Below are 19,762 nucleotides of genomic sequence, written 5' to 3' on the forward strand. Positions count from 1 at the left end.
ATTGTAAGAATTTAGGATAGAAAAAAATAATGGGCGAGCGGTAAATATAATAACTTTGAACTGCGAAACATCGCTTTTGACAAAAAGGAATTTCCAAGGCTGTTTTAGAGTTACTTTGTAGTGCTATTTTTAGTTACACGGAATTCCTCGAATAAGCGCCTCATTGTGACTGCGGCGCTTATTAACTCCTTGGTCCCAAATGCGGCGCTTATTGGAGTAAATACGGTATTTGAAGAGAGAGGAGAGGAAGTGATTGTGAAAGGACTAAATCCATCTGCAAACATTTACGTGTAAAATAAGAGAAAGAAACGGGTTACTGACTACTTTTTTATTTATTTTCAAAGTCTGAGTAAAAACAATTCTGCAGTTATTACAGATAGAACTGTTATTAACAACTCCTGTGAAAATATATTAACAGTATATTAAAAATAACTTAGTTTACCAGCACTTTTTTTACCACTAAAACCAAGTACTTGTATTAACAATTTACTGAGCCAATACTTTTATTACTATCTACAAATTTTACAATTCCTTACTGACATTATATTTAATATCTTAATGAAATTTACATGCTCACACATACAAGGAGGGTGATCATGTCAATTGAATAAATGCTACGAGCAAGTTTCATTAAACATGCTCTGATTGTTTACTTAGTTGGCTTTGCATGAAGCAACATTAAGTCGTGTACTGATAAAATACCAAGTAATATGTTGTATGTTATGCATTTCAGCAAAAAAAGTGATGAGAATGAGTCATTGAATTCATTCTCGCTGCTGGCCTTAATAAAATTAATGTATGTTGAAACTGATATTTTTATCTGGTGACTGACAGTGGTAACAACAACAAAGAAAGTACTTGCTTTTAGCAAGCCTGCATTTTTTCATCTTTGAAAGATGAATGCAATTCATAACATAATATTTTGTACTTAACAGAAACAAGGAAACAATAATTCAGTTATACACACTATTAATTTCACTACCTATATCGACAGCCAATAAAATTACTGCTGGCAGTAGCACAAAGTTTTGGTACAGTCTTCATCGGTTGTGCACTTGTCTGTAAGTTGGATCCGCTCTACAAAGGGAAGAAAATTGCAACAAAATCTGTTACAACTGTAAAGTACAAACTGAGGCTGCTGGTGATTCAAGATTGCTAAGCTTCAATTCAGGTGAATTGCAATATGAATGCACATGTTTGGTATTAGCCTGTTCTAAGCTCTGGGGAAGGAGGTAAATTATAGACATGCAAATGAACAAAATGTGCAAAAAATTAATGAAAAAGGCAGAGGGGTGGTGACCCTGTCATTTGCCTTTCTACTTTGGCCATTTCCCACAATCTGTGCTTGCAAAAGGCTGCTTTGGAGTCAATGGAAGGGATACAGGCTCTTTGTTGTTTCTTAGTTTGTATTTTTTAAAATTATCGGAAATGCATTTAATTTTTTTACAGGCTTAAAAGAACAACGAGGAAACCTTCAATTCTAAACTGGACAATCTAGAAAGAACTGAACTTTATCATTCATCTCATGCATCAGAAGACAGCTAGTAGCTAAGTCTGTTTCTTCCTAATGTCTGAGTCAGAAACCATTAGCCACAAGTTTTGAAGTGTTGAATTTATATGCCAATTCAAGATATCTGTGATAAGACATTGTTATGAATGCGCAAAGGAATTTAATGAAAGTGTAAACATCCGAAAAGTGTTGACCGAATAAAAAAATATATGTTACAATTGAGTCAGAGAGTGTTTGCAAAAAGTTAATTTTCTGAGCTTAAAGCATGCTTATATTGCTTGGCCAGTCTGGCTAAAGCCTGGCTTTCAGGCCAAATCCTGACCCCGGTTTCCCTGGTCTGGCCAGGCCAGGCTTGCCCTGTGGCCGCGGCTTCCCGGGAATTTTTATCCCTTGGCTAGCCCGGCCAAAGCCCGGCTTGTGGCCGCGCTCACCCCGGCTTTTAGGCCAGGCTTTGACCCCGGCTTTCCCCGGTCTGGCCGGGTTCCTAATGCAAGGGATCCCTACTAGATGGAGGAGCAATACTCTTAGTTGCTTCATACAACAGAAAACAAGGAAGCATGGGACCTAGCAGTTTTGTAAACAGGTCAATCATCAGCATCATCATCACATCAATCAACCCAGTGGGTTAAGTACTGAAAGGTCATTTTATAGGTTAGGACCATTATGGGTATTTGGTGAGCAAAAATCGTCTAAAGCTACTTACCTCATAACTTCATCAGGAATGTAGATGTAGTCCACAGGAACATGACTTGACAGACTACTAAGTGAGTGGACAAAACTGAGTTTCCGCCAAAAACTGGCACTAAAAGTCAAGGAAAGAGAAGAGGGGGTGTTAGGCTTGTGAAACTAATCACGTCTGTGGGAAGTCGACACTTGTAGTCAAGCCTCAATATCATAAGAAAACCTCAAGCTATATCCAAAGACGTATTATTCAAACCAGGTCTTACTTGATCAGTGGCTTGGCAAGTGTAATCACTGCTTTGAGTCTAAAATTGGGATGCACAATGAACATCTCCCTCATTCTCTTCTTCAGGCTGAAAAGGGAAAAGAGGGGTTAAGAAGATGAGATCAAAACCAACATGTAGCTAGCACCATAGGCAAGCAATGCGTGCAGATAGAGCTCTACAGGTAGCTGTAGTCTTTCTCACACTATGCTAGGCAGTGACTTAACTGTTAGTGGTCTGAGCCATTTATTAACTGCGCTGCGCAGTTCTTGCTCTGCACGGGGTTTTTTAGTTTTGTCGGTGACCAGACGCAGACCTCCACTCGGTCAAGATTGAAGTCACGCGATGTTTAGAAGCTACAAATCAGTAACAAATGGAAACATGTTCTCTTTTTTTGTCTTTACAAAAAATGTTAAGTGTGAAATATTCGATTTTGAAGCGTTTGACTCATGGAAAATGCTAAATTTTGACGCTTTCAAAGAGAAATATAATTCAGCGGGCCAGAATCTGTGAATAAATACAGTTACGTTGGTTTAAAAGAATGTGCTGACATGACAAGTTTCACTTTCGATCGGCTAGACCTCGCGTCACGTAATTTTTTAAAGCTATTATAAGCTACCTTTCAAATCTTTTCAAATCCGTTGGTCTTTACTAAACAAATTTATTGGAAAGTATTTCTCTTTTAAGGGTAATCTTTTTTTTTGGGCCTGTGTCATTGAAAGGATTTTAGAGACAAAAAAGAAAAATTCCTCTCACAAACATGCCCTGACTTGTACCGCTTACGTCATTCGGTATGCTAGGGAAATCCCCTCTGTTCTAAAAACAGCTTCAGCGTCCGCGCGTGGGAATTCGGCCAGAATTTGCATATAAGAAAAATTATTAATCGCGGCTAGAACAAGTCAACCATGAAATGTCACACAAAGTTTGTCAGACGCTGCATTTTTACAGCCGCCTATTGTAATACGAAACCGAAAAGAGGGGCAAAATTTTGACCTGTTAAAGAGGTTCAAAAATAGTACTAACAGTATTGAAACTGGGCCAGTTTTCAGTTTTATGCAAATGGAGAATATTGTCGAAATTCTCACGGATACTTACGTTCCTGGCGTGAAGCCAGACGTACTTATATATTGATCTTGCAGACCCAGGGCAGTTGTTGTAAACTAACGCCTGAAAATTCCCGTCGTTGGTTTCATGGATCAGGATCGTGGGAATTGAATTTGGCCAGTATTAGCATATAGGAAAAATATTTAATTGCGGATGGAACTAGTCAACCATGAAATGTCACACAAGGTGTTTTCTTACCATTTTGTTTGTCAGTCGCAACATTGTTTGACGCAGGTAAAGGGAGGGTGATGCATTTTCTGTTCTCGCACATGGCTCCCTTAGAGTGGTCACGTGACCAGCGCAGTTTTAAGCTCTAAGAGCTCTTGTTACATATAATGTAGGTAAGTGTCCTGCATTCTTCTCTCCTTCTCTCCTCTCTTCTTGTGATCAACACTGACCTCAAAGTAACTCCATTTAAACAATGGAACAAACAATGATGAACAATATAGTAACTACACTTTCAATGACATGCCCAATTTCTTACCCTCCCTCAATATACTGATAAAACCTCTTCATCCATGTAACAGATGGCATGTTTTGTTGTCTTGTTCCACCATTCAAGTATACCAGGTAATATTCCTCATGGATGGCCAGAAGTTCTAATGTGCTTATAACATAACTACAACACAAGAAAAGAAAATACTTAAGAATAAGAATAAAAGTATAAATAAAGCACCGAAATCCTCTAATTAACCATGTCGCTTTACATTAAAAATATTATTATTTAATAAAATGATGTTAAAAAGTTAAAAACTCTAAAAATAAAAAAATGAAGACAGTTATTGTATGATTTGTAAGGGTGGAAGGGGTGGAACAGGCAAGAGGGAAAGTCAAAAGTGGAGGGCTAAGGTGGGGCAGAAAAGAGAAGGGTTGGTAGAAGAAGGTAACAGGGGAAGGTGAATGGGGAAGATAGAAGAACGCAGAAAGAAGAGTGGAAATGAGTTGGGGTACAAGGTGGTAGCAGGCTTGAGGCAGATGGAAGGGTGATAACATGAAAGAGGGTTAGCCTTGGGTGGAAGGTGGACGCGAGTAGGTGGAGGAACATACTAGTGTGCAATGTGGGATTGTAGGAATATGGTTACAGAAGGTACATACAGAGGCAAGTGAAGTAAATGGAGGATGACAAAAGGTAGAAGAGGAATGGTGTACACAGGGGAGGGGGTGGAGGACTGTTAACTAATGGATAACATGTTAGTTGAGGCATACTTACAAGAATAACTGCTCCATAAGAAAATCATAATTCTTTGTACTTCTTTCTGGTAGGTAACAAGCAGCGATCACAACAATGGTTGCTTTAGTGTCACTGAAGTAGCCTGCAGTTTCCAACAACCATGACTTAATTAATTATAATTAAAAAGGAGGAAATATATAAATGGTAAAAGGAGGAAGTGGCATTTTAATGGGCCAGTCTAGATTACACCCCAGAGAGGAAGTAACGTCACGAAAAGTCTTTAAATGACTACACAGAAAATTGGCACACAGGTGGGGCATGGTAGCTGCACAGTGACCTGGTGGTAAGGGTACATGTTGGACATTAAATCCAAAGCTAGGTGCATGTTTGAGCAAGATACTCTCAAAATACACCTCCACCCAAGGGGAAGAAATGGATATTAACTAATAATTACACTGTTGGTACATTAGCTTAAAATGCTACATGAGCACTGTTAGAGTATATACTGTAGTGTCTTACTACGATGTAATGTATATGAAATGATTCATATATGAACTGCGGATGTATATGAAACAGAGATTCCAACCCTTTTTGAAGGAAAAAAGTTAGTATTTTTAGCGCTGAAGGTGTGCGCCTCAAGGGGGGTCTGGAAGCATGTTCCACCGGGAAATTTTGCAAATTTAGGTTCTCTCAAGTGCCATTTCCGGCATTTTGACATCATTTCTGAGTTATTCTATAAGGTCGTTATTCTTTTCACAAACATTTTTGGTACTTTTCTTTACTTTTGCTACACTCAGATCGCAAAAAGTACTAAAAATTAGCAATTTTTCTCTTGTTTTCAGAATTTCATGATAAATCGGGAGAATCTGATATAAATCGGGAGAGCGGGAGGCAACGCATCAAATCGGGAGACTCCCGATCAAATCGGGAGGGTTGGAATCTCTGATGAAAGTGATAAATGATCATCGCAGTGAATTTTCAATTTAAGCAATTGGAATAAAGAAGCCTGAAAAAAATTCAGGGCTTCAACGGGATTCGAACCCGTGACCTCCGCGATACCAGTGCGATGCTCTACCAACTGAGCTATTGAAGCCACACATTGGGAGCGAGGTCAATTGTGAGTTCATATTTTCCCGTGAGATGAGTGAAATGATGTAATGTATATATAAAATGATTCATATATGAATGACCTCGCTCCCAATGTGTGGCTTCAATAGCTCAGTTGGTAGAGCATCGCACCGGTATCGCGGAGGTCACGGGTTCGAATCCCGTTGAAGCCCTGAATTTTTTTCAGGCTTCTTTATTCCAATTGCTTAAATTGGAAATTCACTGCGATGATCATTTATCACTTTCAGTGTCTTACTACAGTGGAATCCTGATTTCTTGCAACCTCCAAGGTAAAGGAAAATTGTTTCAAGAAATCGGGACTAAAACCAGGGATGGCGGAGCAATTTTCCAAGTGGGGGGGCTGACTTGAGACTTGAAGTGGGGGGGCTTAAAAGACCCTTCTCTTAATAAGTCCTTATTTTTTCGGAAATTGTGGGGGGGCTTAAGCCCCCCCCCCCCAGCCCCCCGGCTCCGCCGTCCCTGAAAACTATGTACAGACAGTGTCAACTGAGGAAAGGGAAATGATTTGGGTCAAGTTAGTGGTAGTTTAGAGAAAATTAATCAGGATTCCACTGTATACAAGGAACCCTGGCCAGGGTAAAGTAAATTAATGACATACAATGAAAAAGCCATTTTGGCTAATTAAACTTAAACATTTAATTATAAAATGCACACAATTATTGTACTATACCTCCATGAGAGACGACTTTCATGTAAGGCTCCAGTAACTTCAAATCCAGTATTTTGTCCCTTCCTTTTACACTCACAGTATGCCAGCGGAACCTGTCACCACCTGAACCAGCTTCTAGTTGAGCTTTGACGTCGGGCTCTTGTTTATCCTCTTCCCCTTCTACTACTTGATCATTATCGTCCTCTTCATCCTCATCTCCAATCTCACTTTCTTCATCCCCCTCGTACTCTTCTTCATTGAGTTCTGTTTCACTGTCTTCACTGTTCTCTTCCTCTGGTTTGAAATCAGTGTGGACAGGCTGAGGAATTGGTTTGAATTTCTTTGGAGCTGAGTAACTCCTTTGTCTTGGATTCTCTAAAAATTGGCAAATTGTTTTGGTCAGTTTTTTCAAAAGTAACAGACTAAAAGAAGGGGTATCAAATGGTCTTTGCAATCATGCAAGCGCAGCGTTTTTCTTTGCAAGCACGAGCATTGACAAAGTTAGCCTTGCGAGCAACAAGTATTTTTCAAAAAATTACATGTACCTCCAGAAAACATGAGCATGCGAGCTCTTGTAAAAATATGTGAGCACGAGCATACAAGCACCCACTTACGGTAAATCTGAGCAGAAACCTTTTGAGAAACCACTCATGACACCTCAAAGTGGCCAATTTAGGCGGAGTGTTGCTTTGGAGTACATACAGTACCGCTCAAATGTAAGTTGACAGTCTCGACTCGATCCTCGAAACTCGATCCTCGAGACTCGAGACTCGATCCTCGAGACTCGAAACTCGAAATGTTCGAGTTTCGAGTCTCGAGGATCGAGTCTCGAGTCTCGAGTATCGAGTCTCGAGGATCGAGAAACAAGGCGGTCTCGAATATTCATAACTCGAAAGGCTTTCGAGGAAACGATTTATTTCTCGAGGAAAGAATAAAAGCCGCTCGCACCTCATGTACAAGTGTTTCGCGTCCACCTTCGGCGCATGAAATATAAATCTTCCCCGACATGTAACATTCGACAGTACGATATATTCGCGCCGATCGTAATTCCGTCTACTTACCTAAAAGTATTGAAACAAACTCGTCCTTGAAAGCCGTGATCGCCGAATTAAATTTAGAAAAGGACGTGAAAAGAATCTGTAGTTCAAACTTGTGCTCTCCCTTGTCAATGTTTCAACCCGCCGTAAGTGCATGTTTTCAACCACGAAGATATTTCAGTTATTGGTTTACAAGTTCATCCTGAGTTTTCGCAAATAAAACTACAAATTTATTTTCTTTCACAAAATGTTCTGTAATTCAGCATCTGAAGCATTCGATGCGAAACGATGTAAATGCCACGAATCTTGTAAGCTGAGCCGTAGAAATTAGAACCGACAAAATCGCGCAAGCAAGTTTCAGAAGCCTGAATTTCAGACGTCTCTTTCTGGTCGCTACTGAAATTCAGACAAAAGTTTCCGTAAATAAAACCGGTTCTTAAATTTGAGTTGTAAAAATTCTGTAGACGGCAAACGAAACATTTCACGTGAAAAACATCGAAGCCGTGAAGCCTTCCGAAAATAAATGGCAAGACAGACTTATGTCGCGCCATCGCGTCTAGCTTGAAATGAGCGTGTTTTATTTTTTGTGAATTTGGCATAAAATTCTTAAAACCTAAATTCTTCTTGAATGAAACTTGTCTTCATTTATAACACAGATATCGGCGTTAATCATTATCACAGCTTTAGAGAAGTTATACAAATTTTTCTTTTTTAAAGCGGCACAGTTATAAAAGTTGGCAAAATTTGCATATGTCAAAAGTAATTTGAAACCTTTCGAATAAACTCCAGCGCAAATAAATGTAACACAACCCCGCACGCAAGTATCCGATTTAGATTCTTTCATACACACGTAACTGCGTTTTTCAAAAGAAAACTAAATGACTGAGTGAACTTTAAGGTTTAATATTTGTATCCTAAATCATAACACAAACAATCGTATGCGTGACATTGCACACGTGCTTCATGTTTGTCCTAGGATCGCCTGAACGCAGGTTGTATTTGTCCATGTTGATTCGACGGGACCGCGCTAACTCCAACTCGGTTACTTCTGGTTCGATTTTCCCTCAATTCATTCACTATCGACGGTTTCGAGCTCCTATTTCGAACTTTTTGGGACGGTTCGAAATATTAAACGACCAAGCGCGCGTTGCTACAGCAGAGATGAGTAGCCGGCACGCTGGCTTCCATAGTACAACTTTCGAGAGTGCGGCCCGCTTGAGCAATTTTATTCTCGAGGAATCATTCAAGCGACAAGCTCATTATTTTTCTCGACTCGAGACTCGATCCTCGAGACTCGAGACTCGATCCTCGAGACTCGAAACTCGAAATTTTCGAGTTTCGAGGATCGAGTCTCGAGGCTCGAGGATCGAGTCTCGAGTCTCGAGGATCGAGGCTCGAGGGACTGTCAACTTACATTTGAGCGGTACTGTAGGGCATCATAAAATCTGAAGCTAATTTTATTTGGCCAATAGTCTGATGATTTACCAATAATATCAACCAATAATCAACCGATATATTCAACCAATAATCGACCAACTATGGACTGAGTTTCAACTGACTATTGCTCCATGTGTCAACCAATATATCAGATGAGGCTAAATAAAAATGATTCCCAACACTGACGTGTGAATACTGCCGGTAGTTTAAAATTGAATTTTAATTACCATCCTCATCAATGACAGGACACAAGTCTTCAATAGATTGCGCCTTCTTTCTCATTCCCTGGAACTCAGAGTCGTCATCATTCTCCTCGGCAATTGCAAGGAAGACTGGTGCCAGCAATTCTGTCCCAGCAACCTCTGCATGCTCATCAAATGATAGTTCTCGCAGCACTATCTTCTGTTTTTTATCTGACATGAAAAATAACAAGTACGATCACTGTAAAACCTTCTCAGTCTGTTAATCTGGATGCCAATGTAAGCTAAAAAAAACTGGCCATATTAATTACACTGGCACCCTAATAATGCATGTGAGGTCAGTATGTGATGGACTTTTGATTGACCATTAGCTTTTTCTTAAGGGGCCCAGAACTTAGAGGGAGCTGAGAGAGGAGGTGATTTGGGCAATTGTTCTGAGCAAAGATTTTTTTCAGCTTTGTTGCACATACAAGCACATTTCTGGCCTCCATGAAAAGCAGACTTTTCTTTTTTTTTCTTTTTTTTTTTTTGTTATTTGAATTTGTTGTTATTAAATTTTTGTAGTTAGTTAGATAGGTAGATAGTCCAGTAACTTAATTGACTGATGGAAAAACCGTGTATAAATAAAGTTATCTTATCTTATATTATCTTGGCCTTGTTCCGTTTTTTTCTGTAAACACGTACAGCCTGGGGGGGGGGGGGGATGGGGTACTCAGGATTTCAAGTGACGGGGATGATTGAAGGATTTTTTTGGGTTCAAAATTTTCGATTCTGGGATTTTTTTGGGTAGAAAAATTTGGCAAGTATTTTTTTTAATTAAGTAGCGATATTTTTGGGTATTTAAAACAATATTTCATGGTAGTGCCTTGGCTGCATAGTTCTGCGAATAAAGAACAAAGTAACAAATGTGTTTTGCTTTTGATTTTTGAGGGGTTAATTTTTGATCTAGGGATTTTTTGGGGTTATGTTGGAAACCCTAGTAGGGATTTTTGGGTCTTGATTCTTGCCCCCATTCGATCATCCCCGTCATATGAAATCCTGAGTCCCCCCCCCCCCCTGGGCCATACCATCCTTTCTGCCACAACAGTTCAATTTCAACTAGACAATTTGAACTGCCCAGTGAAAATTTTATTTAATTTGGCTTGGATTAGTAAAAGCACTAGATCAAGATTGCAAGAAACTACATATGTATATACAAGTCATGTGCATGCAAGACTTAACGTGGAATAACAATTTAATAATTTGCCCTTTAAGCTAGCTACATGTACATGTAAGTTAACAATTAGTACGGTTACATGTACATTACATGCTCTTGTACTTGACTGTGACTTTCAATAATCAAATAACAATTTATATACTGTACACTTAGATTTTTTTCAAAGAAACAACCCCAAGTTACCACTGACAAAACTTCACATGTAAAGGCCCAGCTGCTTGACCACATGTTCATTATTTTGAAAATATGATGCATTTGCTTTACTATAAATTTTATTAGGAGACTAAATAACTAATTTTTAGCAGCAAAAATATATATTACATTTCATTTTACAATAATCTGTCATATTTTCCAAATTTGGTTTAAATTAACATTTAATTCTAACTTTCCGATCACTGGACCAACAGATTACTAACCTGTTTCCAATGAATGCAAATCAGCCAACAGTCCACCACCTTCCCACTCGCCAACTTCATGATCAAACTCCAGTGAAGTCTCCAAAGCACCAGTTAAACTGCTAGAAAAAATCTGCTCATCTTCTGAAAGCTCTTCTATGTCTCTCACATACTGTATTTCAAAATCATCATCGCTCCCTACTGACGCAATGCCTCTGTTTGTTCCATTTTCTATTCCTCCACCAGAAGTACCGTGAGATTTCCACATGTCATTATTCGTATTTATACACTGGACCTCTTGTTTGTCTTTTAAAGAACAACTTTTCTCTTGTATTTCTGTTCTGTTTTGTGATGTGCTATTGTTATTCAATTTCATCGGTTCATTCTTCTCACCATGTTTCGTTGCTATGGAAGTCGACAAATTTGCCAATGCTGACTTTACAATGTCTGCAGCTAGAAATCCAATATAATCCTGGATTGCATCTGAATCTTTTAAGATTGGAAGAACATCCTGAATGCTTTTTTGATCTAACACATTTTGTTTTTGCTTGGCATCAGATTCTTTGTTGCCATCTGGCAGTTTTGTTTCATTGTGCTGAAACCCAAAACAGGAATCGTGTAATGATTCCGTAATAATACTGTGAACAAATCTATCACAGTTAGTTTTCAGTGTCTCTAAGCCAAGGTTGCTTAACTTTTTGGCCACTTTGGCCTTGCTTTCATGTGGCTTCTGCTTACATGCCTCGTCATTAATACTGTCTGACCATTGACCACTTAAAAGCTGAGAGATTAGATTATCGATAAATTTCTCACAGTACTGCTCCAGGGCTAGTATTTCACTCTCATTCAGTGACAGTCTTCCCTCTCTTAATCCAGCTCGCACTCCTGGATTTAAAGAACAGATCAAAGCTTCCTTGATTGTCATGTTAGTAGCCTCTTCACAGATTTCATTCAGCAAGTCTAAATCAGGGGAATTAATCCCTTCTGAGTTCATTGATCTGTCTGAAGTTTCATTGTGTTCTGTAACACCATTTCTCCATTGATGCAAATCTTGGTCATCTTCGAAAGTAGAAGCCATGCCTTGATAAGTTGATTCACTTACATCATGTGGCTCTTCACCAGATCTGATTACACTATTATCCTCATAATTGGAATCATCTACCGTTTCATCTTGCAATACTTCAGACAAATTACTTTCACCATGCTCCTCTTTTATCGTAACATCCTTTAAATCAGAGTCTTCATGAAAAGAGCCATAAGCAGTCTCCCAGGTACTGTCTTTAGTAGAAGATCTACCCAAACTTTCTTGATGCAAGGTCACCTGAAATGAATCCTCTAGCATACTTGGTTCTTCACTTGTCCCCTCTGCTATTAAACCACCACTATCTGATGTCACTGTAGCATTAACATTTGATAGCGCAGAGGTATATAGTGACTGGGACTCATCACTAAAATTTTCTTGAGTAGAATTTTCTCTTATTGAAAGGAAGGTTTGGTCAGGTGGTGAGCTTTGGTGATCTTGAGTCAGTGTATTAGTTTCAGCCCCAGAATTTAACACTGGTGACAAAACAGCTCCCTGGTTTAGTAACTGTCCATCTGCGATTTCCATTCCATCTTCAAAATAAGTGATATTTTTTGTAGGGGTGCTAGTTCTTTGGTTGCCATTCAACTCAGCTTCAGTATTTTGATCATCCTCCAGAGAAAATGACTCCATGCCTGTATCTTCTGTAGACTCCTCTGTGTCGTCCATGGCTATGAGATGGTGAAGGCTACATCTGTTGTAAGATCAAATGAAAAAAAAAACATTTTCCAGCTGAAATAAAAATTTCTCAAGTTTACTGGTTTGCACTTATGTAAAAAATTTCTTTTAAAAATTTAAAAATATCCATGATTGTATTCAGTCACAGTAATAGACCTTTCACTTAAAAACCTAAAAGCTTTCAAAATGAACAGGAAAAAATGGATATTGGCACCTCAAATCTGACGATTTTAAAAACTCCCTTACAACTCTCGCATGATCATCTTATTTTGATCTTCACATGGAGTTTTGCTATTACTTTACAGGGAAGCATACCCACCGCCCCGGGTCTGTTGTTTCCATTGGCAAACTTGTGCCTGTTTCACTCAAACATTGGATCTGGGCTACAGTACCATTTGAATGTATAGAATTCTCCAGATCATTTGTTCGCAATGAGATAAATGGAGTTGAACCTCGCTCAGACTGTGAGAGTTGACATGTCATTCTCATCCCCAGCCACTCATCCCTCTTAGCCGGCTCAGCCTAGGGCACAAGGAACAAGTGGTTTTGGGAACACATGATTTGATTGGCTAGATCTTTAACAAAGGAAATTTAAATTTAGCAAATCAAATCAATCGTTTTAAAATCCTTTTGTTGTAAGGGATTTTACTACGGTTGATTTGATTGGCCAAATTTAAATTTCCTTTGTTAAAAAATAGCCAATCAAATCATGTGTTCCCAAAACCACTTGTTCCTTGTTCTGGCTAAAAGAGACAAGCAACTCTGGGGACGAGAATGGTTGACATGTCTACTGTCAAAGAGACTGGCACCAAGTTTATTGGTAGCATAAAAATAATTATAATTGTCAAACTGCTATTTATCAGCCCTTTGTTAAGAAGTCACCCTCCACGTTGTAGATTGCAATGTAGTATCTTGTCACAAAGATTTAAGCAAAGCAATGCTGGGAAATTAAGCTTCGCAGCCGTAGACAATAATGGTAAATTTGATAGCAAAACTGTTGATAACCAACAGACATTACAACAAAGATGTTTGCCTTATTTTTTAGAACAAACAACATTGATCATTATAAAATCTGGTCACAGCCAGGCTCAACTTCCTTGAACATGCAGTCAAGGCCATTTCCTGGTTAATGGAGGTTTGACCTTACCATGTACACCATGCACTATACCATACAAAAATTCTTATGTGTAATTTTTTTTTTTAATCTGAAATCAGTTTTAATCCCACAAATGATTAGCCTGAATTTCAGACATCCCTCTGTGCTCGCCTGCTTGCCAGAAGGAACGTCTGAACACATTTGGGCTTAATGCCGTCCGGTGACGTCACTACCCGAAAACCGGGTAGTGATTTTGATTGGTTGATTTAAAAATTATTTGCATAATTATGTGAAATTATGACTGAATTTTACCGCGCGAGGATTGTAATTTGAAAACGTTTGGAAAGAGTTCGAAAGAGTTCACCTTCCCAGAAATGAATTGATTAGTCATTTACCTTGAGTTTATTACTTTATTAGTTTACCTACGGGTGAAGAATAGTAATGGAAATCGGTAGGTTTTAATTTGGCGGCATTCGTCGCTTCGACATGCAGTGTTTTGCCAAATTTATATGTAATCTTGTTTTGTCAACAAAGCCGCTCGACGCTTATGTCCTGCAGCCTCGATGAGCCAGGGATTTCTGAACTCAGTGCCCACGGTCAAGTAGGATATTTTTGTATTGAATTCCGTTTCTTGATGCCTCTGAAACCGTCGAAATTGATTTATTTATTAAAGTACTCACGAGTGTGTTGTATTTGTCCGTTGCGTAACATATTATATTTTGATCGCTAGATAAAGCAAATCAGTTTAGATTAAATCGCTTCCGTAAAAGAATATAGCCTGCAGTCGATTAAAATATCATTCATTTGTCTCAAGGTTTTTAATAGTTTACTATTAAAACAATTTTATACCCTGTAATCCTTTATTTAAGCGATTTTTCTTTCACAATTTCATGGCCTCGACAGAAACTTTTCCGCATGAATTAACACCAAAGCGTAGTGACGTCACCGGACGGCATTAGGCCCGAATGTGTTCAGACGTTCCTTCTGGCAAGCAGGCGAGCACAGAGGGATGTCTGAAATTCAGGCTAACAAATGATGAAATACAGCATTCATTTAAAAAATAGCTACAACTCTCCTCCCCCTAAAAATATAGGCCTACATAAAAGCTCTTTTGAAAAAAAAAATTAGACTGAATAATTTACGTCAGGTGCCACGTAAACTATCCATTGAATGAATTTTACCACCTACATGTATGAAGGCTGGGAAATAGGAAATTAAAGGGGTTTTGAAGCCCTTTTCTTGACTAGCACCCACCTATGACAAAGAAATTTCCACCAGTTTCAAATCTTAGCTACATCCCTATTACAATAACTAATCATAAATATATAAATGTCCATTATTTAATTCTTCATGGAAAAATTTTCATAATTTTATAAAAGCAGCTGGGGCTTAAGTCAACTAACTAAAATCTGTCAAACTATGTTCTAAATATTGGCAACAATATAAATACATCCCATTAGTCTTGACAATTACAGTTTTATTGCTCTATTCTCACTTGCTCTGCATCACAGCAAATCTTAAATTTTGTTTTTCTTATAGCAACCCCTCAATGATGAAAACTGTGAAAAATTTTAAGATCTCAAATATAACACCTTTAATTAAATTTTACTCGATATTGCAAATGAAATGGTCCCATCACGTCTTAAAGAAAATATTAAATAGATAGCAGACAGAAACATGGTAATTTAAGACCAACATTACTGATCATTTATTGCATATGGTTCAAAGAAAAATGGCCAACACATTCCTATCAAACATGCAATATTATTCTAGTAATATCATGCTCTATTGTTAAACACCAACAAAAATAAAATAATTTACCAATATAAAAGTGGAAGATGTTGAGTCATTCTTTAAAACAATTAATCAGCAAATTATCAATAATGAATAAAAATTAATAATTAGTAAATTAAGAAGACTAAAAAACTTGGCAAGTAAATCTTTTTTAAGCCATGCTAATGTAAACAATAGCTGAATTAAATCAGGCAGCAAGAATTAAAATATTGGCCCTTGCCAAATTGAAATGCATATTTTAGTTTTTATAAATAATAAACATACTCAAATTCTAAATTCTACACTTGACAAAAAATTCAGTGCTATCCAACACACTTTTATTCTGATCTAAGCTAATTTTTAAACGGACTTTTCAAACATTTAACATGTATAGCTAGGAAACTGAACGTGTGATTCGGCTGCCATCGATCAAAAATCGATAAAAATAAATCGAGCATGAAACTCGACACTTATGTTCTACGAAGAAGAACTGGTTGCAAAATGTATCTTGGTGTTGAAATCTAAAACGATACAATGATAAAAATGCTTCTCTCGGTCATCCAAAGTATTTTAATCCTATTACATTACAACAAGACAAGGCATAGATAGAACAAGCTCAGGCTGCTATATTGAGTAGACATATATTAAGCTTATTGAAACGAAGTGAACAAAACATAATTATCATGCAAGCTCTTTCAGTTTTGGCCCTACATTTCAAGCTTTCTATTTGTTTTCACACAAGGTTAGGTACCTGACTGTCTTTTTGAAACCACATCCTCAAAATAAACATGAGTATAAATTTTCCACTGCTACTTCCTCCGAAAATATCTTATCTGTGAGCTTTTATGAGCTTACACTTCAATATCCAAATCTACATGGAACCTCGCTAGAGCTGTAATTTCCATGAAAGAGAAGCTTGCATGTTGAAAACGAAAGTCAGAAAGGATCGGAGAAAGCCCTCCACATGCACAAGTCAATACACTGATTAAATTACCTTTTATAAAGCGAGAAGAATAAGTAAACTTCCTCCCTTTCGATTTTATAAACATGTAAGACTTAACGAAAGCTCACTCCCGCCAAATACGAGTTTAACTTTTTGCTCAACTTTGTACGGAAAGCACAAGCAAAAATTAACTCCCAAATGCACGCATTTTCGAAACAGCTAAAAATTTTGAGCAGGCGCAAACTTACCATATTCCTTGTTAACTTAGAAAGATGACAGAAGATCTGTAATCATCGCACTTTCCACTTCAATGGCGAGAAAAATGTAAATACTAATAAAATATTCAACAACACACCGGGAAAATATCGTAAGCGCCTTATGGGTTCTGGGTAATATTAGGCCCCATTCTCCCACTGCGGTTTGCGGTGAAGCTCAAGCAATCTCGTTCCCAGCGCCACGAAGGAAAAGTGTTGTTCAGTTTTTGTGCTCCGACTCGTTGAAGATGACAACAGGGATACCGTATTTACTCAAATAAGCGCCGCCCCCGAATAAGCGTAAGCGCCGCATTTGGCACAAAAAAGTTAATAAGCGCCCCTAATAAGCTCCGCAGTCCCAATGCGGCGCTTATTCGAGGAATTCCGTTTAACTAAAAACAGCACTACAAACAACTCTAGAACAAACTTCGACATGTTGGACATTTCTTTCCATAAAAAGCGATATTTGCAGTTCAAAGTGATTGTTTTACCGCTCGCCCAAAAGTTTTTCTACCCAAAATTCTTAAAATACGTAGTTCGTTCTGTAAGTGTTATGAAGGCTGCGAACTATGCCAGAACAGCTAGCGCAACTTCTATCTTCAGCAAGAGACGAATACTGACAATCAAAAGACGCTATTTTCAATTACTGTAAAATATTAGATTCTTTGTGGCGTCCAATTTTAAATAAGCGCCGCCCTCGAATAAGCGCCGCACTTGAGGCGCGAAAAATTTAATTAGCGCCGCGGCGCTTACTGTATTTACTCAAATAAGCGCCGCGGTGCTTATTAAAATTTTCGCACCTCAAGTACGGCGCTTATTTGAGGGCGGCGCTTATTAAAAATTTGGACCCCACAAACAATATAATATTTTACAGTAATTAGAAAAAAGCATCTTTTGATTGTTAGTATCCGTCTTTTACTGAAGTGAGAAGTGGTGCTAGCTGTCCTGGCAAAGTTCGCATAACATTTACAGAACTACATGTATAGGAATCAGTTGGATAGAAAAACTACTGGGCGATCGGTAAAACAATCACTTTGAACTGCAAAACATCGCTTTTAATGGAAAGAAATGTCCAGGTTTATTTTAGAGCGGCTTTGTAGTGCTGTTTTTAGTTAAACGCAATTCCTTCAATAAGCGCAGCATCGGGACTACGGCGCTTATTAATATTTTTGTCCCAAATTTAATTTATATAATATATATCTAGTGTTAGGACCTCCATGTAAACCACTTAAGTGATGGAGTTTTCCTAATAAAAGATTGTTTTTATTAAATGCGGCGCTTATTCGAGGGCGGCGCTTATTTGAGTAAATACGGTATTCGAGTAAAAACGGTATGCTTGAAACGGAAAGCTGAAAAACTTTGGATGAATTCATACACGTCGAGATTAATTATGCATTGTAATTGATTTTTACTAATCGATAATATATTTTCTGTATGTTCGATTTGTTATCGATTTCCGATATTTAACAATGAGATTATGAGCTCGAAATTTCTATGAACTGCTTTTATATAATAACCTGAATTCTACGCGCGTTTTGATTGGTTCTTACTTATGATCTATCAGAGTACAGACACATGGTTGACGTCACGCGGTGGTGTGACTCGCGCGCGTGATCAGAGTTCATAGTCCAAATCAGAGTTGTCGGCAAAGTTTTTCAAACTAACGGGGCCACAACAAAGCAAAAAAAATCAGCTTTATAATTACAAATCTTTAGTGAGAAACAATACGCTAAGCATCGTTCACCTTTCGAAGCATTTAACTGGGCGAAACAAGCTTGAAGAAGACAGTGAATTATTCGAGAAATTATCTGAAATCTGTATGAAAGTTTGACCGGTGTTGTACAGTTGGACGACGCCACGGGAAACAAACGAAATTGCGGTTGAACGCTTCGGTTAATGACCGTTAATGCTTACAGATTTGAACAACTTTCCAAATCAGAATAAAGGTTAGTTTTTTCATTGACTTTCAATTGACCATTTTTCTGCTTATTCAATCGGATTAACAATGCTTCGTGTTAACGAAAACTTAATAGTGAAATCAAAACAACTTTATTAGCTCATCGGCACGGCAGCATTGCTCACACAGAAGTGTGCTGAAGTCTTGTGTTATTATATAAAACAAATAGATTTCATTTTGCCGTGGGTCTGTTCAGTAATAGATCACAGAAGACGTCAAAATGTGGTATGAACATCAGTGACCCACTCGGCTAGCGCCTCGTGGGCCACTTCTCTGTTCATACCACATTTTGACGTCATCTGTGATCTATTACTGAACAGACGCACGGCAAAATGAAATCTATTTGTTAAGTTGATGAGGCCGCAGGCTACCTTATTATAGGAAATTAACGCTTGTGTTAATTAAGGTATTTGAAATTAACGCGACTTAAATCAACGCGAATTGAAGGAAAAATTACTTCCCAATAAACGAAATTAACGCGAAGGAGGGGGTAACATTTCAAAATAAAGGAAATTAACGCGACGAACACAAAGAAAAGAAATCTTGAGACAACAGGAACAAGTTTTTTTCAACACTAGGCGTATAATACGAAATGTAGTGGTTAAGGGAAGGAATCTGACCGCTCGAGCGTTGATCTTCACAGTTTCAGTGCTAACGGCACATTTTCACCCTGATGAAATAATGCCTTTTACTAGAAGTCAAGAACGGCTGGACTGTATCGAGAAATTAGGGTCAAAATAATGGAAATTAAGGTCATGGAAATTAACGCTCCACTTAATTAACGGCCCGGAAATTAACGTTAACAAAAATTAACGCGACTTAAATTAACGCGAATTTTTGAATTTCGCGTTAATTTCATGAAGCGTTAATTTCCTATAATAAGGTAAATTAACTATCACCGGGAGGACCCTGATTATGGCTCCTGCTAGCTACTTTCACTCATAGAAATTGAGACTTGTGAGAGAGAATAATCTAATTGTTTTAGTAGAATTCTTACTTTAGTACGTCAAATTGAAGGTTTTCCAACTATTTCTGCATTATAAGGAATAAATCCGATCTCGCGCGAACTCAATAAAAACCTTGGCTGACCCTGAACTAAGAACTGACTACCACTGAAGTATAAAAACAGAGTACATAACATCGTGGATGATTGGCGAGGACGCGCGGTTTGCGCAACCTCGTATTTTCC

General features: G+C 38.1%; 1 protein-coding gene and 1 non-coding gene across 3 annotated transcripts; both read right to left on the reverse strand.

The window, feature by feature from the left end:
• Nucleotides 1–346: 346 nt before the first annotated feature.
• LOC144641164 (uncharacterized) lies at nt 347–16,748 on the reverse strand. 2 transcript variants are annotated; one of them, XM_078500215.1, is made up of 9 exons: nt 16,611–16,748; nt 10,813–12,566; nt 9,208–9,393; nt 6,528–6,881; nt 4,769–4,871; nt 4,043–4,177; nt 2,458–2,544; nt 2,214–2,312; nt 347–1,077 (listed from the first exon to the last, which is right to left on the reverse strand). In XM_078500215.1, the coding sequence occupies exons 2-9, from the start codon at nt 12,539–12,541 to the stop codon at nt 1,041–1,043; spliced, it is 2,730 nt and encodes a 909-aa protein (XP_078356341.1). In that variant the 5' UTR covers nt 12,542–12,566; nt 16,611–16,748; the 3' UTR covers nt 347–1,040. The 2 variants fall into 2 exon arrangements, with proteins under 2 accessions (XP_078356341.1, XP_078356336.1); XM_078500210.1 differs by having other exon boundaries at nt 10,813–12,571; nt 16,596–16,659.
• On the reverse strand, nt 5,750–5,823 carry Trnat-ggu (transfer RNA threonine (anticodon GGU)). Its single transcript has one exon. It is a non-coding gene; the product is annotated as a tRNA-Thr (tRNA).
• Nucleotides 16,749–19,762: the final 3,014 nt, after the last annotated feature.

The sequence above is a fragment of the Oculina patagonica genome, chromosome 2, assembly GCF_052425735.1.
Source record: "Oculina patagonica isolate OP01 chromosome 2, crgOcupat, whole genome shotgun sequence".
NCBI classification, from domain to species: domain Eukaryota; kingdom Metazoa; phylum Cnidaria; class Anthozoa; order Scleractinia; family Oculinidae; genus Oculina; species Oculina patagonica.

What these genes read in the sequence shown, in the direction of transcription:
- LOC144641164 (XM_078500210.1), bottom strand. An exon ending in TATCAGTATATTGAGGGAGG is followed by an intron (nt 2,545 to 4,042) that starts GTAAGAAATTGG and finishes TTCCCTTTTCAG; the next exon opens with CCTGAAGAAGAGAATGAGGG. An exon ending in ATTCCTGATGAAGTTATGAG is followed by an intron (nt 1,078 to 2,213) that starts GTAAGTAGCTTT and finishes TTCCCTTTGTAG; the next exon opens with AGCGGATCCAACTTACAGAC.